The following is a 26,510-nucleotide window of genomic DNA, read 5'->3' as shown; positions in this document are numbered from 1 at the left end:
CTCCGTCTTCCCAGGCAGCTTCCCGCTTGGTTGACTTGCCCGACCTGCTCTGTTGACTGAGGCCTGAACCTCCCTGCTCCAGATGCTGCAAGAGCACCCCGTGAGTGGCCCATCACAGCCATCCAGCCTCAGTTCTTGGCCTTTTTGTGGCTCAGACTCTGGTCCCATCACCTCCACTTGGGAACTCAGAGCATCCTCTTTCTCCCTCCTTCTGGGGTGGCAGTGGCAGCCCGGCTGCCTCTGTCTCTTTAAGAGAGAGAGAGCGAAAGAACGAAATCAGGAAGTGTGAGAGGGCTGAGCGCCGGCGGGAGTGCGCTGAGTGCTGAGTGTCCGGCCGGCCGCTGGGAGGCAGAGAGGAAACCCTTGGCTCCCAGCTCTCCCAGTTCCCGGGGTGGCACACAGCCACTTCAGCTCGCCCAGTCTTCGGGTCCCCGGGGCCCGTGGCCACCAGGATGCTATGGGCACTGCCCATGAATGACAGCAAGCCCTGAAAGCTCTGGGGGTGCCACCCAGTCCCACAAGCCTGCATGCCCCACAGCCGAGATGGGGTGAGTGTGCGGAGTTCGGGGGGAGGGTGGAATTGGGGAGCCTGACGTGGGGCAGCAGAGTGCTGGGTGTGCAGGCATGTGGGCAGTGGCTCTCCCAGCCCCATGTCCCCTCCCTGTGTCTCTCTCCGGCTGCTGCCCACCACCCGCCCCCCAGGTGCCCTGTGTTCCATCTCCCGTGGGCACCCTTGCAAAGCACTGCTTGGAGGCCAGTGAGAGGTAGCGAGGGCCGTGCATAGAGCAGAGCTGCCATCTGCCTACCACGCTCCCCTCCTGGCTCTGCTTCCCAACACCCGAAGCCAGCATTCAGCGTCCGCCTCTGTACTTTTCTCCTGCCTGTCTTCTGGTGCCTGCCCTCCCCTCTCCTGGGTCCTTCTCCCAGGCCCAAGTCCTGGCAGTGGAAGTGGTGAGGAAAGTCTCCTGGAGCAGCTGGGGAATCAGGCTGGAAACCCCCAGCCCTGTGGGGGAGGGTGACAAACAGGAAAGGGTTAAAGAGCTGGGGCCGGTGGCCTTTGATGGAGACAGAGAATGAACAGCACCGAGGGGGGCCTCTCATCCGCCCTCCTCTTTCCGGTGTAGCTCAGCTCCTGGACTTGCCGCAGACAGAGAGCATAACACACACTTGTCAGAGAGAGTCTTTGCCTGATCCTGGGCTGCTTGGAGTGAGAGGTAAGTGCTTGTGGTCACAGTGGAGCCCCAGGGACGCGGAGGAGGACGACAACGACGAGGGAGAGGGAGAGGAGGCCGTGGGTGGGGCTGCTGGCTCACAGGCTCCACCACCCACCCTCATTCATCCAACTGCCATTGAAGGACGGTGAGCCCTTTTTGGTGCACCAGGCACTGTGCTGGGGCTGCAGAGCTGACCAGAGTTGCCACCAATCAGATCCAGGCACAGCCCTGGTAGGGCCAGAGGCAGAACCCAGGGCGTGCCACAGTCTAGGGCTCTGCCCTTTGCACCACACTGCCCATTCCCCGGGTCTTCAGCTGTGCCTTGCCCCAGCACCAGGGCCTGTGTTGAGAACCAGCCCTGGGGAGCGTTTTGAAGATAGTGAAATCTGCTGCCCACCAGCTAGCTCCCTGGGCTGGGCCCTTGGCCTTGGATTCAGTGTGCTCTGCCCTGCCTCACACCCCAGGCCCGCTGGCTGATTCCTCCTCAGTCTCAGGGGGAGACCTGACCAACTCATTCACACTGAGCTATTACAGTCTTGAGAGGCTCTCAGGACCTCAGGTGCTTCTGTAAAACACAAACACTAATAATACACTTTCTAAAACTAGGAATTGAACACTGATATCTTTTGTGTGTGTGTGTAAGGAAGATCAGCCCTGAGCTAACATCCATGCCAATCCTCCTCTTTTTGCCGGGGAATACTGCCCCTGGGCTAACATCTCTGCCTATCTTCCTACACTTTATATGGGAAGTTGCCACAGCATGGCCTGACAAGCAGTGCCTCGGTGCGCCCCCGGGATCCGAACCTGGGCCGCCAGCAGCGGAGCGCGCACACTTAACCTCTGTGCCATGGGGCTGGCACCGACCACTGATATCTTGAAGTGGCCTCTGGCTCAAGGAATTGACATTCTCAAGATTGCACTTTTAAAAAAGTTTACAGAGAGAAGGCTCAAAGCTAAGGAACTGGAGGATTCCAGGCCTGGTGACTGTGGGGTTGAGAACCCAGGAGATGTTAGAAGAGGAAGAAGCCCTATCTAGTCTAGCCTTTCTTGAGGGTATTTAAGGGGTGGTGGCCCTTCTTGTGCTCCTCCCAGTCATCCCGTAAAGACTTGCCCTGGCCCTATTTTTCAGAGAAGTATTGGGTCTATCTTCTGAGGATACGCTCTCTGGAGCCAACTGCCTTAGAGGAGCTGGTCTTTGAGGAGGATGGATGCAAAGACAGGGAATGGAGTTGTAGAGGGGCTTCAGATCCTCCCCAGGGCTCCTAAGCCCTTGGATTTCATGGTCTCCTGCCTCCCCCAACCCCTACACACACACACACACACGCACGCACGCACACACGCGGGAGCTCTGCAGCAGCACTGTTCCCCTCCCAAGCAGCACTGACCTGGCCGCGCTGGCTGCGCAGCTGTCAGCTCACAGCAGCAGGAAGTGGTGGGCCGGCGGCGAGTGGATGGGGAGGGGCTCCAGGCTCATGTTGCAATCCTGGAGATTTGTGGTGGTGTGGTTGACGCTGCCTGACCTGGGGCCCTTCCTCCAAGCACTATTTCTGCTTCCTGGGACAATCCCAGGCTTGGAAGCCAAAAACTCAGAATTCTCAGTGCCTGGGAGAAGTGACAGAGAAAAGGGTTTGTCTCTGCAGAATGGGCTGTCTGGGGAGGGGGGAGGCAGGGACCTGGGGCATGAGGACAGGTAGACTGTCCTGTGGTGGGAGAGGTGCAGGCTGTGGGCTGAGGGCCCACTGGCTGTGCTTCTTTTTGGGGAAGTTACTTAACCTTTCTGCACTTCATATTTCCCCTACCCCCTTGCCTCTGGAATGGCCACATGGAGCCCTTCATGGGATGGTCTTGGGCACAGCTACCCATCAGGCCACCAGTGTCCACCCCAAGTCAGGGATGGAATCCTGGACCCCAGTATGTTCTTCTTCTAGGCAGAAGGTGGCCGGCCAGCCGGGGACAGGAGATGCAGAGCACCATCAATTACCTGTGGCACACGGACGACCTGCTGGGGCAGGGGGCCACCGCCAGTGTGTACAAGGCCCGAAACAAGGTGGGGTGTGGCCCTGGCCCCCCACGCCTACAAGTGCTTAATCCAGTCAGTCCCCAGTGGGCGTCGAGGGTGGTGTGTGGCTGCACAGAAGCCTCGGCGCTCTGTCCTGCACACTCTGGGGGGGCGGGGCACTATGGGTTTGAGCAGAGGTGTGGGAGCTGAAAAGGGCTCCTTGGGGTGAGGCTTCTGTCAGGCACGTTTGGAACTAGAGAGAAAGAGATGGAGACACGAAGCCGGCATCCAGGGGAGGTGGCAGCACATCTAGGAATAGCAGAGGCGAGAGGAGGGCTTGAGCTTTATCCTGCCTTGATTCTTACTGCAGAGCCGTATCGAATGTATGAGACCTCCTGTGTTATCTTGTACTTAAGAGCTGCAGCCAGGCAGACGGGTTCCAATCCCAGCTCTGCTGCCAGCACCAGGGAGGGTTAGCTGCCATTGTCGTTACTGTCAATAGTAATAGTAACAGCAAACCATCCCCTACAGGGTATCAGGTGTGCCAAGCCCTCGTCACCTCCCAGTGCTAGACCAGCTGTGTACCCTCTGAGTAGGGGCAGGAGCTGAGGGGGGAGCCCCCATCCCCAACCAGGCTGTCTTTGCTCATCTCTGTGTTAGGCTGGGGGGAGAGGCTGAACAGAGGCCTGGGAGTGGGGGAGCTCCCCAGGGCAAGGGTGGGACTTGTATTATCCCCCATGGCAGAAATCCGGGGAGCTGGTTGCTGTGAAGGTCTTCAACACCGCCAGCTACCTGCGACCCCGCGAGGTGCAGGTGAGGGAGTTTGAGGTCCTGCGGAAGCTGAACCACCAGAACATCGTCAAGCTCTTTGCAGTGGAGGAGACGGTGGGTCCAGTGCTTGGGCAGAGGAGAATGGTCTTGTCCTCGACCCTCACAGGCTGGGAAGAGTCAGGTCCCATAAGAATAGAGACTTGGTCATATGCTCATCAGCAGGTTAGCCAGAACAGCACACTATAGAGTGGAGTAAAGAATGCCTGAGGAGGGCGTGGGGGGAGGCGTCCTGGGACAGTCAGGACAGGAAGTAGGGCCTAATCCAAGAGGGCTTCATGGAAGAGGTGACTTTTGGCTCAGGTGTGTGGGATCAGTGTGAGGCGCCAAGGAGCAAAGGCCAGGCCAGAAGCTGGGACCTGGAGAATAGGGGCTTTTTCCTCTAGTCTGAGCGACTCCTTCTTGAGGAAGAGGAGGGGAAGTGCCTTTCTCCCCAAACCTCTCTCTGTGGCACCCACAGGGGGGCAGCCGGCAGAAGGTACTGGTGATGGAATACTGCTCCAGTGGGAGCCTGCTGAGCGTGCTCGAGAGCCCTGAGAACGCCTTCGGGCTGCCTGAGGATGAGTTCCTGGTGGTGCTGCGTTGTGTGGGTGAGCCCCTCCCTGACTCCACCGGGGAGCCCCTCCCCATCTCAGACCGGCCACAGGCCCGGCCGTCAGCGGGAGGCAGAGTCTCAGAGTGGGGTGGCATTTCTGAAACAAGTATCCAAGCACAGAAGAACATTCGGAACCTGAGAGGCTGTCCAGTCCAGACCTGGGGCAGTGTCTGATTCCTGCTAGTTCTGATAATCTTTAGTTTAAAACTCCAATTTAAAATTTTAAATATGGTGTACACCCATGTTCACTCACTGCAGCACTATTCACAATAGCCTTATATAAGGTGAAAACAACCCAAGTGTCACGGACAAATGAATGGATAAACAGAACATGGTCTATACATATAATGGAGTAGTATTCAGCCTTAAAAAAAGGAGGAAATTCTGACACATGCTACAACATGGATGAACCTGGAAGACATTATGCCAAGTGACATAAGCCAGGCACACAAGGACCAATACTGTCTGATTCCACCGATATGAGGGACCTAGAGCAGGCAACTCCGCAGAGACAGCAAGGAGAGCGATGGGTGTGGGGGCTGAGAGAGGGAGACGGGGAGTGATTGTTTATTAGGTACAGAGTTTCTGTCAGGGAAGTTGACAAAGCTCTGGAGCTGGGTGGTGGTGATGGTTGCACGACAATATGAATGTATTAATGCCACTGAACTGTACACTTAAAAATGGTTAAGATGGTAAATTTTATGTTAGGTATATTTTACCACAATTTTAAAAAATAAAAAAGATGAGGGCCGAGTGCCATCCTCAGGGTTTCTCGAGAACCCTGATGGAAACTTGATACCTCCTGTCTTGGCCCCTCCACGGCCCTGTGCCCACTTTTGTTCTGCTTTCCCTGTGGCCCTGTCAGCCCGTGGGGACTCTGTCTATGTGGACTCAGGGACAGCCTTCCCCCGAGATGAGCCCTGCACACTGGGCTGTTCCTGGCCAGGCCACTAACTGCCCTCCCTCTGCCCCAGTGGCCGGCATGAACCACCTGCGGGAGAACGGCATCGTGCACCGCGACATCAAGCCCGGGAATATCATGCGCCTCCTGGGGGAGGAGGGGCAGAGCATCTACAAGCTCACAGACTTCGGGGCCGCCCGTGAGCTGGATGACGATGAGAAGTTCGTCTCGGTCTATGGGACTGAGGAGTACCTGGTGAGTAGGGTGCTGGGGATCCACTGTCCAAGCTGAGGGCCACCCCTGCAGCTAGTCCCCTCACCTGTGACTTTCTCAGTGCTCCTCAGAGGTGCTCTGTCCAATCCCCCTGTGTCCGGCAGGGTTATATCTGACCCCCTACGTCCCAACCAGGAGAATGCCTTCTGTTCCCTAAGATGGAACGGCCATGTGGCAGCCTGCCTGGGCCCTCTGCATGGGCCCCCCTGCCCTGGCCTCCCTGCCCGGGCCTCCCTTGTGCAGTTAACTCGTTGATCTGATCCTCATGGAGGATGGAACATCACTGGTCACCACCTTCCCCAGGGCAGAGGCTGGGCAGATGGAAATGCTCTGAATAAGCAAATGCCACACCCACTTTTGAGATGACAAGGGAAATGCATTCTGATGATTCTGTTTTCACCAGAAGGCAGTGGAAGGGGGTCTGACGGGTGGGGGCAGGCCCTCGCCCACCCTCCCCCTCCATGGCTGCTCTCTGGTTCTCTCTCTGGCAGCACCCTGACATGTATGAGCGGGCGGTGCTTCGCAAGCCCCAGCAGAAGACATTCGGGGTGACTGTGGATCTCTGGAGCATTGGGGTGACCCTGTACCATGCAGCCACCGGCAGCCTGCCCTTTGTCCCCTTTGGTGGGCCACGGCGCAACAAGGAGATCATGTACGGTGGGCCACAGGGCAGGGTATGAGGGGGGACAGGCTCTGGGCCTCCCCGCTGGTCCCTGCTGTGTCTCCTATTCCTCCTCTAACTCTGTGGTCCTCCTCTGGTCCACCCCCCACACAGAGTCCTTTTAGATCCGTGGTTTCAGTCAATCAAACAAGAAGCTGAACTGTACCCCTGGCTGATGGGAGACTGATCATGATCCATTATCTAAGTTCAGTGCTTCACGTTAGCCCTCCCTCCATTGGTGGCTCACCACATCTCAACTGAGCCTCCAAAATAGACTTGCCCAAGGTTGCAGAGCCTGCCAGGGGCAAAGGTGGGGCAGGAACTCAGCCTCCAGATCCCAAGTCCCAGGTCCTTCCAGGTTCCTGCTGTCTGACACAGAAGTAGCTGGAGATAGTGGCTGCTCCCCTGAGTGCACCACTCAGAGCAAGAGAGATTTAGGGTAAATTTGCAGGAAGGTCGAAGCCCCACCCTCAGCTCAGGGGCCAAGCCTTGTGGAACCTGCATTAGGTTCAAGAAAGGGGCAGGAGACAGACATGGCCCGGGGCTGTCAGGGAAGGCTGGGCTTTGAAAGGAGGGGAGGCTCCGAATAGTGAAGGGAGGGGAGGCTCCTCGGGCCAAGCACAGCGTGGGCAGAGGTGTGGAGGCAGGCCGGCTGTGGATGTGAGGTAAGTGGGTAGAGGAAATGGACAGTGGGAAGGAGCAGAGAGCTTCACCCAGGAGCACAAAGGCAAGGTGATCTTGTTGGCTGAGAGCCAGGACTCTCAGATTCCATTTTTCAGGCCACCTCGGAGCGGCTGGGTGACTGGCACCAGCACTCTGAGCCCTCCAGGCTGTGTTTGTCATCCCTTGAAGTGTGGTGGGCTAGGGTCCTGATGACGTGCTCCTGCCTCACCCCAGGTACCGGATCACCACAGAGAAGCCAGCTGGGGCCATTGCAGGCACCCAGAGGCGGGAGAATGGGCCCCTGGAGTGGAGCTACACCCTGCCCATCACCTGCCAGCTGTCAGTGTGAGTGGGCAGACATGGACCTGAGTCTGGGCTGTTGTCCTTCTCTCTGCTGAGAGTTAAGACCTACCTCTGAGGCATGTTCCCGTGGGACCTCCTACATGTAGTGGGCTCAGGTCTACCACTTTCCCTTTCTGGCCTCGGGTGTTCTATCTGGATGCTGGAAGACCTTGCTAGCCATTCCTCCTCATCCCACCCCACCCACCCCCTTTGTCTTAGCTCTTCAGGATGTTCTCAGGGAATGCCCCTATTACCCACTCAAGGAGGCTGAGTCTAGGCCCCGGCCCCTGACAGTCTCCATGCCCTGGGGGCAGGGGGCTGCAGAGCCAGCTGGTGCCCATTCTGGCCAACATCCTGGAGGTGGAGCAGGCCAAGTGCTGGGGCTTCGACCAGTTCTTTGCGGAGACCAGTGACATCCTGCAGCGAGCCGTTGTCCATGTCTTCTCCCTGTCCCAGGCAGTCCTGCACCGCATCTACATCCACGCCCATAACACGTAAGTGGGCACGAGTGACAGAGGCATAAGACCCTTCTCCTCCCCAGCAGAAGGGCGTGTCCTAGACAGCCTTCTGTGGGGTGTTTAGATATGGAAGCTTCTGGGTCCAATCTTAGTTTGGAAAAATACTAATTCCACAAAGTTAAAGTTAAATGGGCTTCTTTGCTGCTGGACTTCAGAGATTCAGCAAACTTGACAACGCTAGCATGCATTATAAATCTCCTGAGGGGGGTGTGTGTGTTGCCTGTGCATTTCCCAAATTTATTGCTCATAGAACACTTTATTCCTGGAGACTTTTATGGGACTAGGTGCATTTTAATGGGAATGTGACAAGAAGAGGTGCAAAGGCAGAGGCTGGATATGGGGACTCCTGGGTTCTGTTCTCACTCTGTCTCCATCCACTACAAGATGTGAGCTCTACCCTGTGTCTCTCCACCCTTGATAAGAGAGAAAATCACACAGCCCCTCCCTCTGGAAAGCTGAACCCTCTCCACGGATGAAGTCTTAGCTGGGCTTTGGGTGCGCCGACCCCATATCCTGCCTGCTGACACTTCCTGCCCTCCCCCTCCTTCCCTCTACCCCTGGTGTGTCCAGGATAGCCATCTTTCTGGAGGCCGTGTATGAGCAGACCAACGTGGCCCCCCAGCACCAGGAGTACCTCTTCGAGGGTCACCTCTGTGTCCTTGAGCCCAACCTCTCAGCACAGCACATCGCCCACACGACAGCGAGCAGCCCCCTGACCCTGTTCAGCATGGCCAGTGAGACCCCCAAGGGGCTGGCCTTCAGGGACCGTAAGTAGGGCCACACAGGCTGGATCTTCTCTCCTCATATTCTTCTCTAAGAGGCATGGGTTTGCCATCCAGATATTGATTAATTTTCTTTGTGGGTGTCTTTTGGGCCCACAGGGTGCAGAAGGCAGATCTGGGCTCTACTTTTGCATATGCCTCTGACCTGCCATGTGACTCAGGCTGGTGGCTTGACCTCCCTGGGCTTCACAGCATCCACAGAGCTGTGAAAGGAGCTCCCGTGGAAACAGGGAGAGCTGGATTTATGCTCTCCACAGTCTCTGTGATTGGTGGGGAAGCCTCAGAGAGGTTGAGTTGGAAGAAGCAGGGGCCCAGTCGGCTGGAGAGAAGGGGAGGTGGTCAGGGGTCCAGAGCTTCGTCCTCCACGTTCTAGAAAAAATATCATTCTTTCTCACTTGATGATGCCATTCCATCCTCCTTCTCAGGGTCTCCAAGGCTGGGAAGGGGAATCCACAATGAAAGGTGGGAGAGTCGTTTTAGCCCATTTTCTGGCTGTTGAGCTGGGGCTGTTATGTTCTACATGAGGCTGTCGTTCTCCAAAGTGGACACAAGGGGGCGGTGAGGGGCTGCGGTGGCTCAGAACACGGCAAGTGCCTCTAAGGCTTGAGGCTGGGGGCTCCAGGCAGGTTGGGAAGCTTGAGGCGGAAGACAGGTGGTGAGGCATGAGTGTGAGCTGGGAACAGGAAAGATGAGCTCAGAGCCCATCCAGGGCCATGTAGGCAGCCCCCTCAGACAGGGTCTTTATCTGCAGCGGCTCTGGACATCCCCAAGTTCGTCCCCAAAGTGGACCTGCAGGCAGATTACAATACGGCCAAGGTGAGGGGTAGCCCCAGGTGGCTGGGAGGGGGGTGCACACAGAGGTCGGGGGTGCAGGAGCTGACCGTGCCCACCTGTGTGTTTCAGGGCGTGTTGGGAGCCGGCTATCAGGCCCTGCGGCTGGCGCGGGTCCTGCTGGCTGGGCAGGAACTGATGCTTCGGGGGCTGCACTGGTTTGTGTGAGTACCCTGAGGGCTGGGTGGGGAGGGCCAGGCGGGCAGGCAGGACAGGTGACCCAGACCGCCTCCACTCTGCCGTGGGGCCCCTGGAGGAAGGCGGCTCTGACTCAGGCTCCCCTCTGCAGGGAGACTCTCCAGGCCACATGCAGGCGGACACTGGAGGTCACGAGGATGGCCCTCCTCTTCCTCAGCAGCAGCCTGGGCGCCGAGAGGTGGGTGTCCTGCCCCAGGCGGGGGCTGCAGCAGGTGTGAGGTCAGCTCAGCCCCCTCAGCCCTTCTCTCTCTCTCTGTTCCTCGCCCCGATATTTCCAACAGTGCCCTGACTTCCCTGCCATACTGGAATAGGGAAGGTACTCCCACCCTGTCCCTCATCCCCCACACTGCCAGATGCTGCACGTACCACGCACCCCCCCGTCCCTCACCTCTGGGGAAGGCGCATGTGGGGACACTGCTTCTCCAGGGGCCAAGGCAGCCTGCCTGCCCCAGGAAGGGGCCTCTGTCCTCCCAGACCCCTCTCTGAAGATTCAGACTGCTCATCCCGCACTGGGCCCTGGAGCAGGACTCTAGGAGAAGCACTCACACCCACTCACGGACCCCTGGAGCACACAGAATGGGGATCCAGGCGGTCTCATCCCCCACGCTCCTTCTCTTGCTTCCTCTGAGTCTTCAACTGTCTTCACTTCTTAGGATTCCTTGCCCCAACCCTTGGAACTCCATGCCCTCCCTCCTCTGACTTGGGCTAATTAGGGGTGATAGATTGGAAACAGGGAGAGACTGGGAGGAGGAAACCAAGCTGGAGGGTCTGGAGATGAGATGCAGGGGAGACTGCATTGGCCAGAGCACTACTGAGAATAGGGCACAGGCCCCCAAATCTTGGAAGGCACGTGGCCATGGTACAGGTGGGAGATGGGGGCTCTGCGGTCAAGGGAAGCTGATGGTGGCTGGAGCCTTTCCCAGTAGGAGGAGACAGGTGGTGACAGAGGAGCGGAGACTGACAAACATGCCTGATGTCCCCCCACCTCAGGTCCCCCGGCCCTTGTCCTCAGGAAGGTGCCGGCAGTTTCCGAGCAGCTGCTGACTCCCTGCAATCTTGCCTTCCTCCTGGGGCTTCGTGCAGCAATGCTGAGGATGGGCGGATGGGATGGTGACGGGGCGGGGAGGAGGAAGAGGAGTATCTCCAGATGACGGGGATGGAGGTCAGATGGTGACAGAGACAAGGGGCGGCAGAGTCAGGAGTACTGCTCCTCTGAGCAGAGCTCCCTCCAGGGCACAGAAAGAGGTTCCAGGGACCGATGTGGCACCAGGCATGGGAGAGGCTCATGCTCCCCTGGGGGAGATGGCCCTTCCCAGGCATGTGCAGGCGACAGGATGGTTGGGTGAAGGAAGACTAGAGATGGGTGGAGGCAAGCACAGTGGTCTTCCTGAAAGATGTCAGGCTTTTTTTTTTTTTTTTTTGGTAAGGAAGATTAGCCCTGAGCTAACATCCATGCCCATCTTCCTCTACTTTATATGGGATGCTGCCACAGCATGGCCTGACAAGTGGTGTGTTGGTACGTGCCCGGGATCCGAACCCACAAACCCCGGGCCGCCGGAGCGGAGTGCAGGAGCTTAACTGCTATGCCCCCAGGCCTGCTCCAAGACGTGCAGCTTTTAAGGCCAGAATGTGAGAGAATACCTCAGGTGGGAAGGTCCTATGCAGAGACAGAGATGGGGGCTGTGATCAGGGAAATGGGGAGGTGCTGGTGAGGTTTGTTGAAGCCACATGATGGAAAATATCCCAGAGTGAAGTTGGAGAGGTATGAAGGAGAAGCAAGGGGAGAATGCACGGAGGTCCTGGAGGGTCCAGTTGCGAGGTTAGACCCCAATAAAATGACCAGTAGGGATCTACTGTAGGTGCTTGAGCAGGAAAGAAATGTGTAGAGAAAGCGTTTGGGGGGGTTGGCCACTTGCCCTGGACGGATGTGTATGCAGGAGTGACAGGCTGGCCCCAGGTCTGGAGTCCTGGCCTCTGCTGGCCACTGTCTATCCCATCCTGGCTCCAAGACCTCCTCTGGGTGTCCGGAGAGCTCAGGGTCAGGTGAACGCCTGCTTTGAAGCACGTTTCAGCCTTCCACTAAGGAGGAGAATGGAGAACAGAAAGAGCACTGAGCAAAGAGTCAGAGAGCCAGGACCAAGCTCTTCGCTAGCTCACTGTTGACTGCAGGCCACTGTCACCTTTCCCTACCTGAGCCTCTACTTCCTCATTTTCAAAATGAGAGGATTGGATGATCTCTGAGGCCTCCCAGCTCCAATGCTTGGCAATCCCATTCTTTTCTGAACATCCTCAGACCTGTAGATCTTTCTAAGGTCTAAAGCTGCTAGCTCCTCCCCCACAATGGCATCTGAGATATTTTAATGAACTGAATTTCGTGTCTGGAGGCCCCCAAGCAGCCGGCACCAAGCGGCCACCAGTGCCCAGCCTGGCTACCTGCCTCTCCCGCAGTGCACTCCCCCTGCCTCAGGCTCCCCAGGGCGGGATCCCTTGGCAGAGTGTCCTTGCCTTTGTCCCGAAGCTCCTGGTCCTCCTCAGCAGCTGCTGCCCTCCAAAGGCCCTGTTCAGGCAGCCAGGGCTGGCTCAGGGAACCCCAGTGCTTCCCCCATCCCACCACCAAAAACTGTTCATATAAATGTATTCTCTAATCAAGCCCTTCTTTTCTGAGGTCCCGTTTGATCCCCACGAACACCTTATTAGGTAGCACTAAGGAGACTGATCTCCTCATTACATAGATGAGGAACCTGAGGCTTGCAGAGGGCAAGTGGCTGACCCAAGATCATGCAGGTGATAAGTGTGGCAGCTGGGACTGGGACGCAAACCACCCCTGCTGACCCCCGGTCCAGCTGGAGTGGTTCAGCCTCTTCCTCTTCTGCCATCAAGTAGTCCACGCCCTAAAATCCATTCGTGTGTTCAATAATTCATTCAACAATCATTTGTGCTAAACACTTTACTATATGTGGAGACATAATGGTGAGCAAAGCAGGCGGCATCCCTGCCTTCCTCTTCATTCCTAATTCTCTCCACTCCTCTTTCCTCCCCTCCCGTCCATTCCCAAGCCAAAACACACAAGATTCTTTTATCCTAATTGTTATTGTTATAAAAACACTATAAGCTAATAGTAGTAAGTTGGAAAATACAGACAAGCAAAAATGAAATAAAAATACCATGTCCTACCACTCAGAGACAGGTTGTCGCTCCCTGTAGTATAGATCCTTCTAGATAGTTTTCTACTACAGCTGTCCAAGTGTCTATATTAACCAACATGAGATTTTCCTATACTTGCTGTTGTATGACCTGCTTTTCTCAGCTAATGAGCTCTCCTCGCTCATGTCAATACACATCTCATCTAGTACCCATCCGTATTCAAATTTCCCTGGTTATCTCCCAAATTTTCTTGTCTAGCTGGTTTCATCCAAACCAGGATCCAATCCAAGACCACACTTTGTATCTGGTTGTTATGTCCCTTAAGTGTATTTTAATTAGACAGACCGCCCCCCGATTCATGACACTGGCTTTTTGGAGGGACAGCACCCATTGTCCCACCTTCTGGACTCATCCATGCTTCCTCTGGATGTCGTTTGCCTTGTTCTCCTTTCCCGGCATTTCCTGTAAACTGAGAGTTCTAAAGGATGGATGGATTCAAGTGAAACATTTTTGGCCAGATACATCATAGACAATGCTGGGAACACTTCATATTCACTCACCATTGGGTGGGGACAGCCTGATTCTCTATTGTCCAGTTGCATTTTCGCTGTGAAAGAATCAGTGGGGTGTTACTTTGGCACCACACAAGTGTCTGCGCCCTAGTCAGTCATTGTTGATTTCAACACCCTGCCCAAATGAATAATTTCACTGGAGGCAGCTGGATGCTAATATTCCAAGTCCTGGCACATTACTGGCTAGTATTCTATAAAACACAGCTTGTCCTTCATCAATAAGCTCTTGGTTATCAAGAAATACAGTTTCTACTGGAAAGGAACTTTATTCTTTTCCTTTAGTTATAAATTTTCCTAGTAAGGAAAATAAATAGCTGCCTTGCATCATGGACTCAGGAGTTTTCATAGATTCAAGTTGTTTCAATCCACTGCAATCTTTATTCTTTGCAATGCCATGCCAGGTCACAACTTTGGTGAGTAAGGGGCCTCTTCAAATTGGTTCTTCTCTCCCAACCACGAAACTCCCCAGACATCCCACAGCCAGCAAGGCTGTCCCTAATGTGCTGTGCCCAACAGGCAGTTACGGAGCTCTCTGCCTCCTAATCCCCCATATGTGTCCTTTCTCTGTCCTTCACTTGAGGTTCAGCAGCGTGGCTGGGATGCCTGAAATCCAGGAACTGAAGAGGGCCACAGAGCTGCGGTCCCAGCTGCGGACTGTGAGTGAGGCTGGGAGGAGGGTGCTGTCAGGAGCAGAGCTGGGGGGCAGAGGTCCGGCCAGGCTGCCCATCAGAGCCTCCAGCTGAGGACCCCGTGGGGGTCTGCCTTTTTGCCTTACAGTTGGCTGGGGTCCTCTCCAGGTGTTCCCACAATATCACAGAGACCCAGATGAGCCTGAGCAGCCTGAGCTCTGAGCTGGTGAAGAACCGGGATCAGGTACATGAGGACAGAAGGTCTGTGGGATTTTCCTTCTTGGTGGGGTGGAGGTGGGGGCGGGGGTGTACAGCTCAAAAGGTCCAGTAGCCTTTTTAGGAATTGGCCTGCTTTCTCCCTTATCTTGGCAAGAATCCCGGGGCATGGGGGTGGTAGTGGGGGATCTGGGAGTGCGTGAGACCCTCCTCTGAGACTGGCCAGAGGGAGAAAAGGATCTGGAGTCTTGCCCCCATCTGGGAGTTCACAGAGTGAATTACAAACCTTAGCAGGTGCAGTAGTCCTAAATAAAAGAATAATTTAGTTCCCCTTCTCTTCTGAACCCTGGCTCAGTGTCAGACCCTTGGATAGGTCCTCCCACTTATATCATCTCATTTAGTCCTCAAAGCAGCAACAATACTACTCTGATGCCCCTTTTATAGACGAGGAAGTCACTCAGGGAGGTGAATTTGCCCTGAGTCACAGTTAGTAAATGACAAATGACAGCGGTCAGGTCTGCTGACCTCCGAAGCCTATGTTCTTGGCCTGCCCCAGTGATTTACAACCTTATATCCCTGTTCTCCCTTCTAACAAACATAGCAGTCCCACCCACGCCACAGCCTGACGTGCACTGTGCTCTGACCAGGGCACGGGCCTTCTCGGGACCGACTGTGCGCCATCAGTGCCAATACGGATCCATAACCCAGGGCCGCAATTCCGAATTCAAAAAGCTCTGAAAACCGTGGGGGTTTTTCTTAATTGTTTTGTCTGCGAAACCTGACCTAAACTGCATGAGGCTCTACAGCCCTTATTGATCCCACTTAGGGTGGATATTCTTGTGGTTCTCTGAAGATTGAGTGTATCCGATGAGTGGGTGTGGCTCAGACCCAGCTAGGGTGTTCCCCAATATAGTGTATGTATTCTGAATTACCTTTCTAAAATCGCAAGACGGTTCTGAATTCCGAACATCTGGCCGGAGCCTTTATGGGTAAAGGCTGGAATCTGGGGTCTTGTCCACCCCGTGTTCTCAGGAGGGCGGGCGCCAGGGACCTGCAGAGTCCAGCTCCAGAAATCACTGAGACAGGGTCACTGGGAGGAGCTGCAGGGAGGGAGTGGAGCTAGATGGGCCTGAGGGTGAGGAAGAACCCACTCCCCCAACATCTCAAAAAAGTGTTTGTATCCAGCCTGAAAAGGGGAAGGAAGAAACAATAAGGACCCTAAACCCCAGGCAGAAGGTCCTTGAGAGATCATCCCCCCCAACACCCCTGCCTCCAAGGACCTTTGATTTGCTCTTGTTTTAAACGAGGAGTGTCAATTTAAGTTCCTTCCATGTGCCAGGCATTGGGTATACTAAGAAGTCACTACTTTTACCTCTTCCAGGCGACCAGAAGAGAAATTTCTGCTCCACTCCCACCCCCAGCTGTCACAGCCCGACCCTTATGTTTCAGGGCCCAAGGCTCCTTCCCGGAGTCTGTCCTCAAGCCTTCTTGTGCAGCACAGGCCAGTCCCCTGTCGCCTGTCCTGCCTACAGCTGAGAAAGAGAAGAAACATGAGAACGAGAGAGGGCTGGCTGGCCACAAGGCACCTCAAACAAACCCGAGACAGGACAGTCACCCCCACTCCCAGATGGCCCCCAAAACTGTGGCAATGAGGCTCCTTCTGCAGGAAGACAGCCCCTCCCCTCCTCCCACTACCATCCCACCCCTCCCTCACCCTTTACTCTGTGCCGTTTGATGCTTCCATCACCTGCTCTCTGTCTCCTGCCCGCAGCATCCAGCAGATTCAGTGTTGTGTGGACAAGATGTACCTCATCTACAAACAGTTCAAGAAATCCAGGATGAGGCCAGGTGAGCTGTGGGGAGAGCAAAACACTCCTCTTGCTTTCCCCTCCCTCCCTTCTCCCTTCCTTTTCTCTAATCCTCCGATTATTTGTCAATACTCCATGCGGTGTTGCTGCTGGAGGCCCACTACGTGGGTGGCGCCGTGTGGAGCCAGGGGGCAGCAGGGTCCCGTGAGGGACACGAAGCCTTGACACCTGTGCCTGTTGCCATGTGGGGGGCTTACGTGACACGGGTTGGGGGCACAGCGGGCTGGAGCCTGGGTGCTATGAAAGAGGTGGCCCTTGAAAGAGACCCCTCAGCTTTGCAGGGCACTTGACCGTTTAAGGAGTGTTTCCCCATCCATTTTGTCTTTGTCTCACTAAAATAGGTTTTCCAGAAAGGGAGCATCTGGGGAAATATCAGTTAGAGTCACTGGTAGGCACTTTGCTGCCTTATCTACTAATCCTCACCAAGACCCTATGGGCAGGGGCAGCTCATTTACAGGCTCAGGGATGGGAAGCTGCTTGCCTGAGGCAACTGCTATGACGGGGCAGGGGAGGGTCGAGCCAGGGGAGGGCCGGGGCTGGGGGAGCCCGAGGAGGCCCCAGGTGACTCTTGGGGTTGGGGCGCTAACAGGTCAGCAACTGACCATCTCCCCCACCCACGCCCCAAACAGTTTCGAATTTGTACACTGAAGGTCTTGGGCTTGATTGCCAAGTTCTCCTCTATCCTTCGAGTATCTACGAAGCACTATCCCATAGAAATACAAAGCCAGCCACATAGGTAATTTTAAGTTCTCTAGTAGCCAAAATTCAAAAAGTAGAAATAAACAGGTGAAATCAATTATAATAATATATTTTATTCAACTCAATATATCCAGATTGTCGTTTCACCACGTAATCAATATAAACACAATTATTAAAGAGAGATCTTACGTTCTTTTTTTGTGCTAAGTCTTCACAACCCCAAGTGTATTTTATACTTACGGAGCATCTCTATTTGGAAGCTGACTTTTTAACAAAGTAGGTAGTTTTACCAAAACAACAAAGCTGTGTTTAATGGGGAAAAAATTTTTATACTGCTTCAGTTTTAAATTTTGAATTAATTAAATGAAATAAAAATTCAGTTTCTTGGTCGCACTAGCCACACTTCACGGCTCAGCAGCCGCCTGTGTCTGGTGGCCGCTGTGTTGGACATACGGATCTAGAAGATGGTCTCTCCTTGGGAGCCTCAATCCTGCCCCACGGTCTGGCCCGGGAGGGGGTGGAGGGCAGCACAGAGGCGGGAAAACCGAGCCTCTCCTGCTCTCGGAGCTGGTGGGGCCTTGGGCTCAGCAAGGCTGGCCTGACACCCAGTTGGCGACCTTTCCTGTGGTTTTAGGAGAACCTCAGAGGCGTCTCTGCCCCCATCACTGGATTCCGTAATCCTCTCATCACTACCCTTCTGAGCACCTCCCACCTGCTGGGCGCTGTCCTGCGGGCTGCTCCTCTTCTTCATTTATTTAGTGCTCACAAAAGCTCTAGACACCGTTACCCTCCCCATTTGATAGATGAGGAAACAGAGACACCGAAGGTGAAGTAGCCCAAGCAATCTGGGGCTGCTGCTTTTAACTACCCCATTTTATAGCCTCAAAGAGTTTCATTTCTATTGGTCTTCAAGAGTCCTTTATTAAAATTAAAAATGAACCAGGAGGAATAACCCTTGCCTGCTAACATCTGGGTGTTGAAAGATGCCATTCTGAGAGTGCTCAGGAAGTTTCAGGCACTCTCTCTACCGTCACACTGTCCTAGGCGTCACATATGACAATGAGGACAGAGACTCGGTGAGGTGACATCACTGGCCTACAGCCCCACTACTGGGAGGCAGGGCTGGGACTTGTAGCTTGGACTTCACAAGTGCTGGCTGAGAGCACAGCCCGGATGAGGGCCCAAGAAGGGGATTCTGCTATGAGGGGAGTGGAAAGTGGGCAGCAAGGCAACCCTCTGCTCCACGTCCTCTTGGGGAAGCCACTAACCCAGAGGCCCATTCCCTCGAAGCCCAGGAGGGCCAGCATCTCCCTAGTGCACTGAGCTCAGGAGGCCGCCAAGGCCCAGAGGACTTCAGCCCTTCTGGCAAAAGTGGCTAGGCCGGGAAGCGGGGGTAGAGGGTGGTAGCCCCGCTTCTCCAGCTCCTTGCTGTGGAGCCCAGGTGGCTCTGTCTGCAGCTTGAATATTCAAGGGTGGGCCTATAGGCCAAAGGCATCAGTCACTCCGGGAGGGGTGTTGGACGAGGGGCCGGGCTGACCAAGCATCCTTCAAGACCCATCCCATCCACCCTCACCACCTGAAGCATTCCTCAGGTACCTACCCCTCACCCTACACTGTGGGCTCACCTGCCCCAGGGCCCTGTAGCAATTTCTCTGCCGCTTCTATGGGCCCCACCTCCTCCGAAGGCAGTGTCTTGGGTGCTTGTTTCACGCCTGTCCTTGCTGGCTCCACTGGGCTGGGAGCTCCCAGGAGCAGGGCCCCAGCTAGGCTGTCCTCATCTTTGTAGTTGACCTCCGACCCTTGTGGCATTCCATTTTGTTGACTGATGAACAGGTGACATTGTTCCTATCTGTTTCCTTCAGGGCTTGGCTACAACGAGGAGCAGATTCACAAGCTGGATAAGTGAGTGGCCTGTCCCTGGGCAGGCGGGTGAGCAGGAGGGTGGGCGTCAGCAGGGCAGGGCAGCGCTCTGCGCCGGCCAAGAAGTGGAGAAGGGCCCTGAGCCCAGGCCATGTCTGGGGCAGGCTGGTCAGGCCAGGGAGGAGACGGAGGGCTGAGTTGGAGAGAGGTCTCTCAGAAGCTGTCTTGACGTAACTGGACTTACTTCTGGGGTGAACAAGATTGTTGTAGGACTTCTCCCCCCACTGTCCTCACTGATGTACCACTTACCACTTCCTGCTTCGGAGCTCTGCTGAGCTTCCTCTGGGCGTCCCTCTGCTCTTGTTTCCTGGACACTCATCCTCCAGGAGGCCCTCCCTGATTTAATGCTTATTTTGGGAACTCACTCCCCTAGTTCTACATCTGACCCCTTGTACACGTGCACACACACACACATACACGCACACACTTCCCATAACCGCCTCTCCTTCCCTCCTTCTGGGGACTGAGCTGGAGAGTGTGTGTGTTCTCTGGGGCGCCCTGACCTTCTCCCACATCTCTGCTCTGCTTGCTGGTGGCCGCCCTCTGATCTCCACGATGGCGTGTGCGAGCATCATGTCCTCCTCCTCTGGCGAGGTGGCCTTGCTGTGGACCCGGGGCTGGGCACTTAGGTGGTGGAGACCCAGGGATATGAGCCTTGTGCTCAGGTGGCTCTGGCTGCTTAGCGTTCTGCCTCGGTTTCCCTGTCTTTTCAGGGTGAATTTTAGCCATTTAGCCAAAAGGCTCTTGCAGGTGTTCCAGGAGGAGTGTGTGCAGAAGTATCAGACATCCCTGGTCACGCACGGCAAGCGGATGAGGTAATGGTCTGGTCCTCCCTCCTGAGCTCATAGACCCCAGGGCCCTTCCTGGTCTGGTCCTTCCAGGCTTCAGACACCCCGAGCTGTGCAGAGCACTGATTGAGAGGAGGTAGAAGTAAAGGAACAGAGGCAAAGAAATGGGTGGTTCTGTGGCCCTGGTGGACCAGGCAGTCTGCTGGGTGATTTCTACATATGAGCTTATTAACCCCATAATATCTCCCTATGCAGTAGATACTGTCACCCCATTTCACAGATGAGGAAACTGAGGCTCAGGTTGCTTCCTCAGTATCACATAGCTAGTAAGTAGCAGACCCAGGACTAGTATGTGGGTAAGATTGCCTCTAAAATCTGCATTCTTCCCACCATCCCAGCTGGTTGTGCTGGGGGGCCCCCTCTCTAGGGAGAACACACGGTCCCTCTGGGATGAGGACAAATGGTCATGGGAAGCAGGGGCAGGCAGCGGCCCCTGCACAGAGGCCTCTCACGCTGCCCCTGTAGGAGTGTTGGGTCCTCCCTTCCCAGGCAGTCCTCCTCCCCCAGTTGCACAGTACTGGCTCCTTCAGAGAAGGGGGCGCAGTTTCTCAGGTGCTGCTGGTTCCCAGGCCTGTGACCTGTGCGCTTGTTATGGGGCTGAGGCCCCAGCACCCACCCACCCTCACATGAGAACGCCAATGCCTGGCTCCCCCACCCCCAACCCACCCCAAATTCTGATTTAATTGGTCTGAAGTTGGCTTGGACAGCAGTAGTTTAAAAGTGCCTCCAGGTGATTCTAATGTGTAATCAGGGTTGAAAATCAACCACTGGTTCAACGGCCCTGGGTCTTGTTTCCTGGGACGCTGGTTTTGTGCAATGGGGAAAAGTTCTTGCTCACGCCCTCCACTCATAGAGAGAGGAGAATTCATGAGTTTTGACTTTGACTTGCTCTGGAAATGGCAGTGTGGGCAGTTCCCGTAGTAAGTGCCCCTGTGGGCTGTCCTCTGCCTCTCTGGAGGCTGACTGGCCCCGGGCTTGTCCTAACCAGCATGAGTGTCGGCTGCAGCCACACGCATGTCCGCAGCTCCCAATGGGGTCTGCCGGGACCCTCACCAGCCTCACTGTAAGAATGGGACAGGTGAGGGTCGAGGGCACACCTGGAAGGGCAGAGGCAGTGAGGGAGGCACATGCCTGGGACCCTTCAGCTCCAGCCTCTGTCATCTGGAAAGCCTCTCCTCTGTGTCTGTGTGGTGCCCTGAACGACAGCTGGGTGGGCCCTGGTAACAGTCAGTGAGCTGGCTCTGATTACTGATCTGCTCTCTCAAGGGTGGCGCATGAGACCAGGAACCACCTGCGCCTGGTGGGCTGCTCCGTGGCGGCCTGTAACACAGAAGCCCAGGGAGCCCAGGAGAGCCTCAGCAAGGTGCGAGAACTTCCGGGGACCTGGGGCGGCTGAGGAGAGCCAGGTCAATCAGGCACCCTGGGGGCATTCAGGCCAGTCCCCTGCCGCTGGGTAGAGCTGCCCTTGACCAAGTCCAAGCACTCTGGTGTGGTTTGGGGGTCTCTGACCCACACATGTGCCCTGAGGTGAGGACAGAAAGAGTGAGAGGCACTTCCTGGTGATCTCAGGCTGAAGGTCACTGCAAGGGCAGAGCCTCCAGAATGTTGGGACATTTTCCTCATGCCCCATGACGCCTGGGAGGCTCCAGGCTTCTGAGAGAGGCGACGTGAACTCTTCTTGGTCTTCTGATCTGCTCTCTGCAAAGAGGCCAAGACACAGGCAGCTCTGAGAAGCCGCCTGCTTTGCCAACAGGAACGGAGAAGCACTGCTTCTTCTAGGAGAGAGCCGCTGCAGCTCCTTCTCCCTGCCCAGCCCGGGGCGTGCTCGCAGCCCACCCCACTTCTCTGCAGCTCCTGGCCCACACTTTGTCATTAGAGCTGTGGCTTAGACACCGAGGAGGACTCAGCAGTCTGGACATTAGATCCAAGCACAGGCAGTGAAGGTGGCTGTGCTGGCTGCACCGCCCGCATGGGAAGGAGGGGCTTGTGGGAAAGGCTTGAGGGCTCTGGGTGCTCCAGGGGTATGGGCTGGGGCCATCACCCTTTTCTCACCCTTCCTCACACCTCCCCTACAAAGAAACACCCCTGCTGGCTCATCCCTTCTGACTGAAGTGTGGTTCCCTTCAGATTCTTGACCGCCTATCTCACCAGCTCCTCCAGGACAGAACGACGGGGGCTCAGGCCTCACCACCCCCCTCAGCTCCCTATCCCAGCCCTGCACTGAAAGACCTAGTTCTCCAGTAAGTGCCAGAGAGGGGGCATGTGTGCATGTGTGGAAGGAGGGGTGAGAGGAGCCTGAGGCCTGGGTGCTGACTTAGAGCCTGAGGCCTGGGAGGCAGAAGTAGAGCGGCTTGGTGGTGGGCCTCGGGGCAGGGTGACTTTGGCCGCAGCCACAGTGCCCTTCTTGCCCCGCCTTGGACAGCATGCAGGAGCTCTGCGAGGAGATGAAGCTGCTGGCCTTTGACCTCCAGGACAACAACCGCATCATCGAAGGGTAAGGAGCCCCCGCAGTGTGCTGGGGGGACTGGTCCTCACGCTGCCCTTGCCTCGGGGCGCAGGGTCCCTGTACCTGCCCATGCAGGCTTGAGGACAGGTGTCCGTTTTCCCAACAGTCACGTCAGAGCTTCGGCCTTGTCCACGGTGAGTCTCTGTCCTCTCAAGGTGTAGGCTTACACTACAGTGTTGAGAATATAGTGCATTCCAAGATGAAAATTTCGTCTAATTTTAGCCGTTGCTAGATGTACAAAAAGAGAATCCATTTGACCTTGATGCTAAGGCCATTCTCAGTGCAGTCAGAGATGGGGGCTCAGAAGCACTTGGATTTGTGACTGTGCCCAGCTCTGTATGAATGAGGACTCTGCCTGATGCCTCACCGCCTCCTTCCTTCTTGACAACCATCCTCAGAGTGGTTCTGTTGCATCTCCTTGTCAAGCACCAGGAAACTGAGCACAGAGCTCAGTGACCTGCCTGAGGCCTGGGCTTCTCCGGCCCCTCACGCGGTTGCTCATGGGGCCACTGGGGCTGCAAGCCCAGTGTTAGAGACTCTGGTCATCCCCGATTAGATCCCCTTCTCGGGGGGTGAGGGGCACTGGAGGGGGGGGGAGGGCAACAGGGCTCAGACTTACAGACTTTATGCAGCAGTAAAGTTCCCAAAAGAAAACTGGAGAACAACAGAGTGACCAGCTTCTCATAAAACCAAATAAACACATCTGAAAGGGGAAAAAACCCTGCCACCGAGTAGTCCCACTTCATAAAGCACATTTCAACTCCAAAGAGAAGGAAGGACACAGTCTCAGAATCAAGGATGCCCTGAAGGTCAGTGGGCCTGTTCACATGCATATCCACTCACTATGCCTGTACGCACCCCCCACATCCCTCCATCATCCTTACCTCTGTCACTTACCCCTTTGGGAACCAGGGTCATGGTGGAAAGAGTCCGCAGAGATTCCAGCAGGATTTGACTCCTGACTCTGCTCCTTAGAGTGACGGTGGGAGCTTTGTTCCCTCTGAGCTTCAGTTCCCTCCCCTGTAAAATAGGAATAATGAATCCTCCCTTGAGGTGCTAACGTAGGGGTTAAATAGTCAGAGACATGGAATGTGCCTGGAAGGGGAGGGCGCAGAGGGAAGGACTCACTGACTGGTAGGTGTTCCCCAGAGGTCACCCAGTCTGGGATGGGGAATTGAGCCAGGAGGTAGGGACACCAGGAGCAGGGCTGTGGCTGTCCCGAGTCCCTGAGGGCCCTTGGGTTGAGGAGGCATCTCTTCCATGTCCCATTCCAGCAAGGAGAGAATCCATCCTCTTAAACACCCATGGAGAGGACATTCGACAGCTCCTTGGAAAGACTTTCCAAAACAGCCCTCATGGGCAGGAAGTTCTAATTTTAGTGCTGACATAAATTTTTCTTGCTGTGATATATAGTCTATTTACAGATAGTTCAAAACTTTCTTTTAGTGAATTTTCGCTTCCTCATTCAGAGTTGTAGGAATTCAGAGCCAAAGGAACCCATGTGAATTCCTCCTCCCTCCTCCTACCCTTGGCTGCACTGGATTAACCAGGGGAGCTATTCAAAGTGCAGACGGCTGGGTCTGGCGCCCAGAGACTCTAGATGTGGCCTGAGGTTGGGGATGAATTAAGCTTCCCAGGTGATTCTAATGTGTAGTCAGGAACCAGAAGCGGGGAGTTCTTGTTGGGGACAAAGATGCTACAAGAGGAGAACTGAGGACTTGAATGGCTCAGTGCTCCTGAAAGTTGATTGTGTTGGGCCCTGGGGTGGGGTCTGCAGGCTTCTCCACCTGGTGGGAGAAGCTAACCTGTGCCTTTCATTACAGGTTAAGTAGGGTCCCATCGGCTCCTGACGTCTGAGCTCTATGGCACGCGCGGGGCATCCTGAAGCATTAGAATCATTCAAACACTGCTCTCCTGCCTGCACTGTGGGACTCAACACAGGAAGATATCTGGTCCCACCTTATCAGCCTACCTCCCTCCTGGCCGACAGCCAGGAGATGTCACCAGCATTACCTTCCACTGCCTTTCTGCAGAGGCGGCACAGCAGGGCGTGCGACACCAGGCCAGCGCTGTCGGGACCCCTGCCGGGCTGACCTGGGGTCTGAGGCAGGCTCAGCTGCAGCTCCTCCGTCCCCTGTCCCCTGGCCGGTACAACTGAACCTGGCTGGGCTGTGGGGAGAAGAGGCTCCCATAGGCCTCTCACCCACCCCCTCTGGTTTACAGGGCTTCATTCCTCAGGGAACAGGGGTGATGCCTCCTGGGGTTTCCCCAGTGCTGGGTCGAATGACCTAATCTAGTCTCCCTTCCTCCTAAGGTGTTCACGTTGAACGTAAGCCCTCTCCTCTCTCCTGTGACTTCTGAGGGTCACACCCAGCCCAGGCATTCCATGGCCTGATTTTCCTTCTACCCTTGGTCTGGCTGAGCCTATGGTTGAGATAATGGGCGATGGAGGCCAGATGCTAGTGTCCCAGGACCCTTTTCCTCCTCTCTCTGAGGCACCACCAGGTTCTGGGACATGCAGCCAGCCGGTGTCAACAGCAACCATGCCAGTTAGTACAGCCTGGACGTCCAGAGCCCTGAGGAGATAAAGGCCTGCACCTTCAAGAAATGGAATAAACGTGGCCTTCTTTTCCATCTCTGAGTGGCCTTCTTTTCTCACTCTGAGTGGCTGTGTCTGTGAGGCAGGGGAATGCTCTCGGCTGCTTGTGCTTGGCAGCCAAGCAGGTCCTGGGAGGTGGAGCGTTGGGAAGTGGAGGCAGGACCGATCACTTCCTGATCCTGCCTTTCCCCTAAATGGGCCCTCATTTCGGGGAACAGCCTAAGGAAGATGGCTCCTGCTGGGAGGGCTTGCCTTCCCATTCCTTCTCTTCTGCCCCTGTCATTTTACGAGCTGTATAAGGGACCTGGAACTTGGGGAAAAAAAGGTCTGCCTTTTTTTTTAACCTCAAATCCACCATCTAAAGTGCCTACTCCTTCCCCCCATCTCCCACCACTGTTCAAAACCTAGGCTGTGTCCTAGCTACTGGGTTTGAGCACTACTATGGGTTGTTTTGAGCATTCCCTCATTTGTCTAGAAACTAGAATGGTGCCTGGGTAAGGCATTCAGATTTGGGCAAACTGTTGGCAAATTTAGTCTTTCCCCTGCAGCACCTCCAGCCCTCTCCTAACTAGAGCTGCAATACCCAGTCAGCCTGGCGGGGGTGGGCCAGGGGAGAGGACGGAGGAATGCAGCCAAGTCGCCCCATTAGGGGAGGCAGGTGAGTGAGAAGCCCCACTTTGTGCTTTGAAGCATGAAGACAACACTACGCTTGACCCCAAATAACCCCAGAGATCCTTCCTGCCCATCTTCCCAGAGCCTCCACATCCTCAGAGGCTCCCCTGGCTAAGGACCCAGCAGGGCAAAAGTGAGGAAGGCTGGGTCCTGGAGTGTGCCATCCATGGTAAGCCTTCTCGATGGAAAAGCCAGCATCCGCTCAAGACCAGAGGAGGGTGCTGGGGTTTGCTTGCATCAGGCCTAAGTGGCTTCATGTGTTCTATTTGGGCCTCATGCCCATGGTCACTTGAGCCCAGTGGGTTCAGATTCTGGGCCCCAGGAGCCCACTGCTGCCTCAATGCCCCTGGGGACTGGCCACCTCTGGTCTGCTCTGCCTGTGTGAAGTTCAGGCCCACGCTTTTGGCTCTTTAGTGTCCCTGCAGGGAAGTCCCACAATGGATTTTCCCTGGCAGCAGTGGCTGCTTCTGGAGTGCACATGGTTGGTGGAGGTCCGTAAACGAGCCAGGGGATCCCTGAAAGCCACGTGCAGATTTTTGAGGGATGATATGACCCAGGCTCTCTGATCTCATGAGCAAAGCCCAGCAGGGGACATGCCCAAAGGCTTCAGTTCCTTCCTATGCCGGGCAGAGCCACCGACAAGGGAGCCTCCCCCGCCTACGTTTCTGCAGAGCTTCTGATTCCATCTCAGTATGGAGGGAGGAACTGGACCAGGGCCCAGGACCAGAAGAACCTTGTAAGAGCCTCAGGTGTCTGAAGACCTCGTAAACTTCCCTCTGTGTTCTCTGTGGTGATTCCTAACGCAACACTGGAAATGAAGAGACTGTTCAGTTCCTCAGATGTGAACTGAGTCCCTACAGTGTGCCAGGCCCCGTGCGAGAATCGCAGAGGCAACTAAGCCGCCTTGCCTGGCCCTGAGGAGCTCACCTCCATGGGGGAACGCATTTCGGTGTCGCAGGGACAGTGCTGTGACAGGAATGCACAGCTCGAGTGCAGTATTACGTCACCATCATCACAGGGGAGGTGTCAGGG

General features: G+C 55.4%; 1 protein-coding gene across 4 annotated transcripts; it reads left to right on the top strand.

Annotated features, from left to right (window-relative positions):
• Positions 1 to 24,839, top strand: IKBKE (inhibitor of nuclear factor kappa B kinase subunit epsilon). 4 transcript variants are annotated; one of them, XM_058540189.1, is made up of 22 exons: positions 1 to 548; positions 1,125 to 1,214; positions 3,143 to 3,261; positions 3,958 to 4,098; positions 4,502 to 4,631; positions 5,611 to 5,792; positions 6,302 to 6,462; positions 7,369 to 7,479; positions 7,791 to 7,970; positions 8,565 to 8,761; positions 9,528 to 9,592; positions 9,680 to 9,771; positions 9,897 to 9,983; positions 14,108 to 14,177; positions 14,299 to 14,411; positions 16,138 to 16,214; positions 18,796 to 18,835; positions 19,567 to 19,668; positions 20,968 to 21,064; positions 21,829 to 21,941; positions 22,124 to 22,195; positions 24,031 to 24,839. In XM_058540189.1, the coding sequence occupies exons 3-22, from the start codon at positions 3,175 to 3,177 to the stop codon at positions 24,062 to 24,064; spliced, it is 2,151 nt and encodes a 716-aa protein (XP_058396172.1). In that variant the 5' UTR covers positions 1 to 548; positions 1,125 to 1,214; positions 3,143 to 3,174; the 3' UTR covers positions 24,065 to 24,839. The 4 variants fall into 4 exon arrangements, with proteins under 4 accessions (XP_058396172.1, XP_058396174.1, XP_058396173.1 ...); XM_058540188.1 differs by having other exon boundaries at positions 2 to 548; positions 14,102 to 14,177; XM_058540191.1 differs by lacking the exon at positions 3,958 to 4,098 and having other exon boundaries at positions 14,102 to 14,177.
• Positions 24,840 to 26,510: the final 1,671 nt, after the last annotated feature.

Source organism: Diceros bicornis, chromosome 4 (genome assembly GCF_020826845.1).
Source record: "Diceros bicornis minor isolate mBicDic1 chromosome 4, mDicBic1.mat.cur, whole genome shotgun sequence".
In the NCBI taxonomy this organism is placed as follows: Eukaryota; Metazoa; Chordata; class Mammalia; order Perissodactyla; family Rhinocerotidae; genus Diceros; species Diceros bicornis.
Note: the sequence above shows the minus strand (reverse complement) of the source record. Positions and strands in the feature narration are given on the sequence as shown.

Coding starts and splice junctions, on each gene's coding strand:
- IKBKE (XM_058540188.1), top strand. CDS start 3,175: ATGCAGAGCACCATCAATTACCTGTGGCACACGGACGACCTGCTGGGG. Junction 9,984..14,101: donor AGCAGCCTGGGCGCCGAGAG/GTGGGTGTCCTG, acceptor CCTTCACTTGAG/GTTCAGCAGCGTGGCTGGGA. Junction 22,196..24,030: donor AACAACCGCATCATCGAAGG/GTAAGGAGCCCC, acceptor CTTTCATTACAG/GTTAAGTAGGGTCCCATCGG.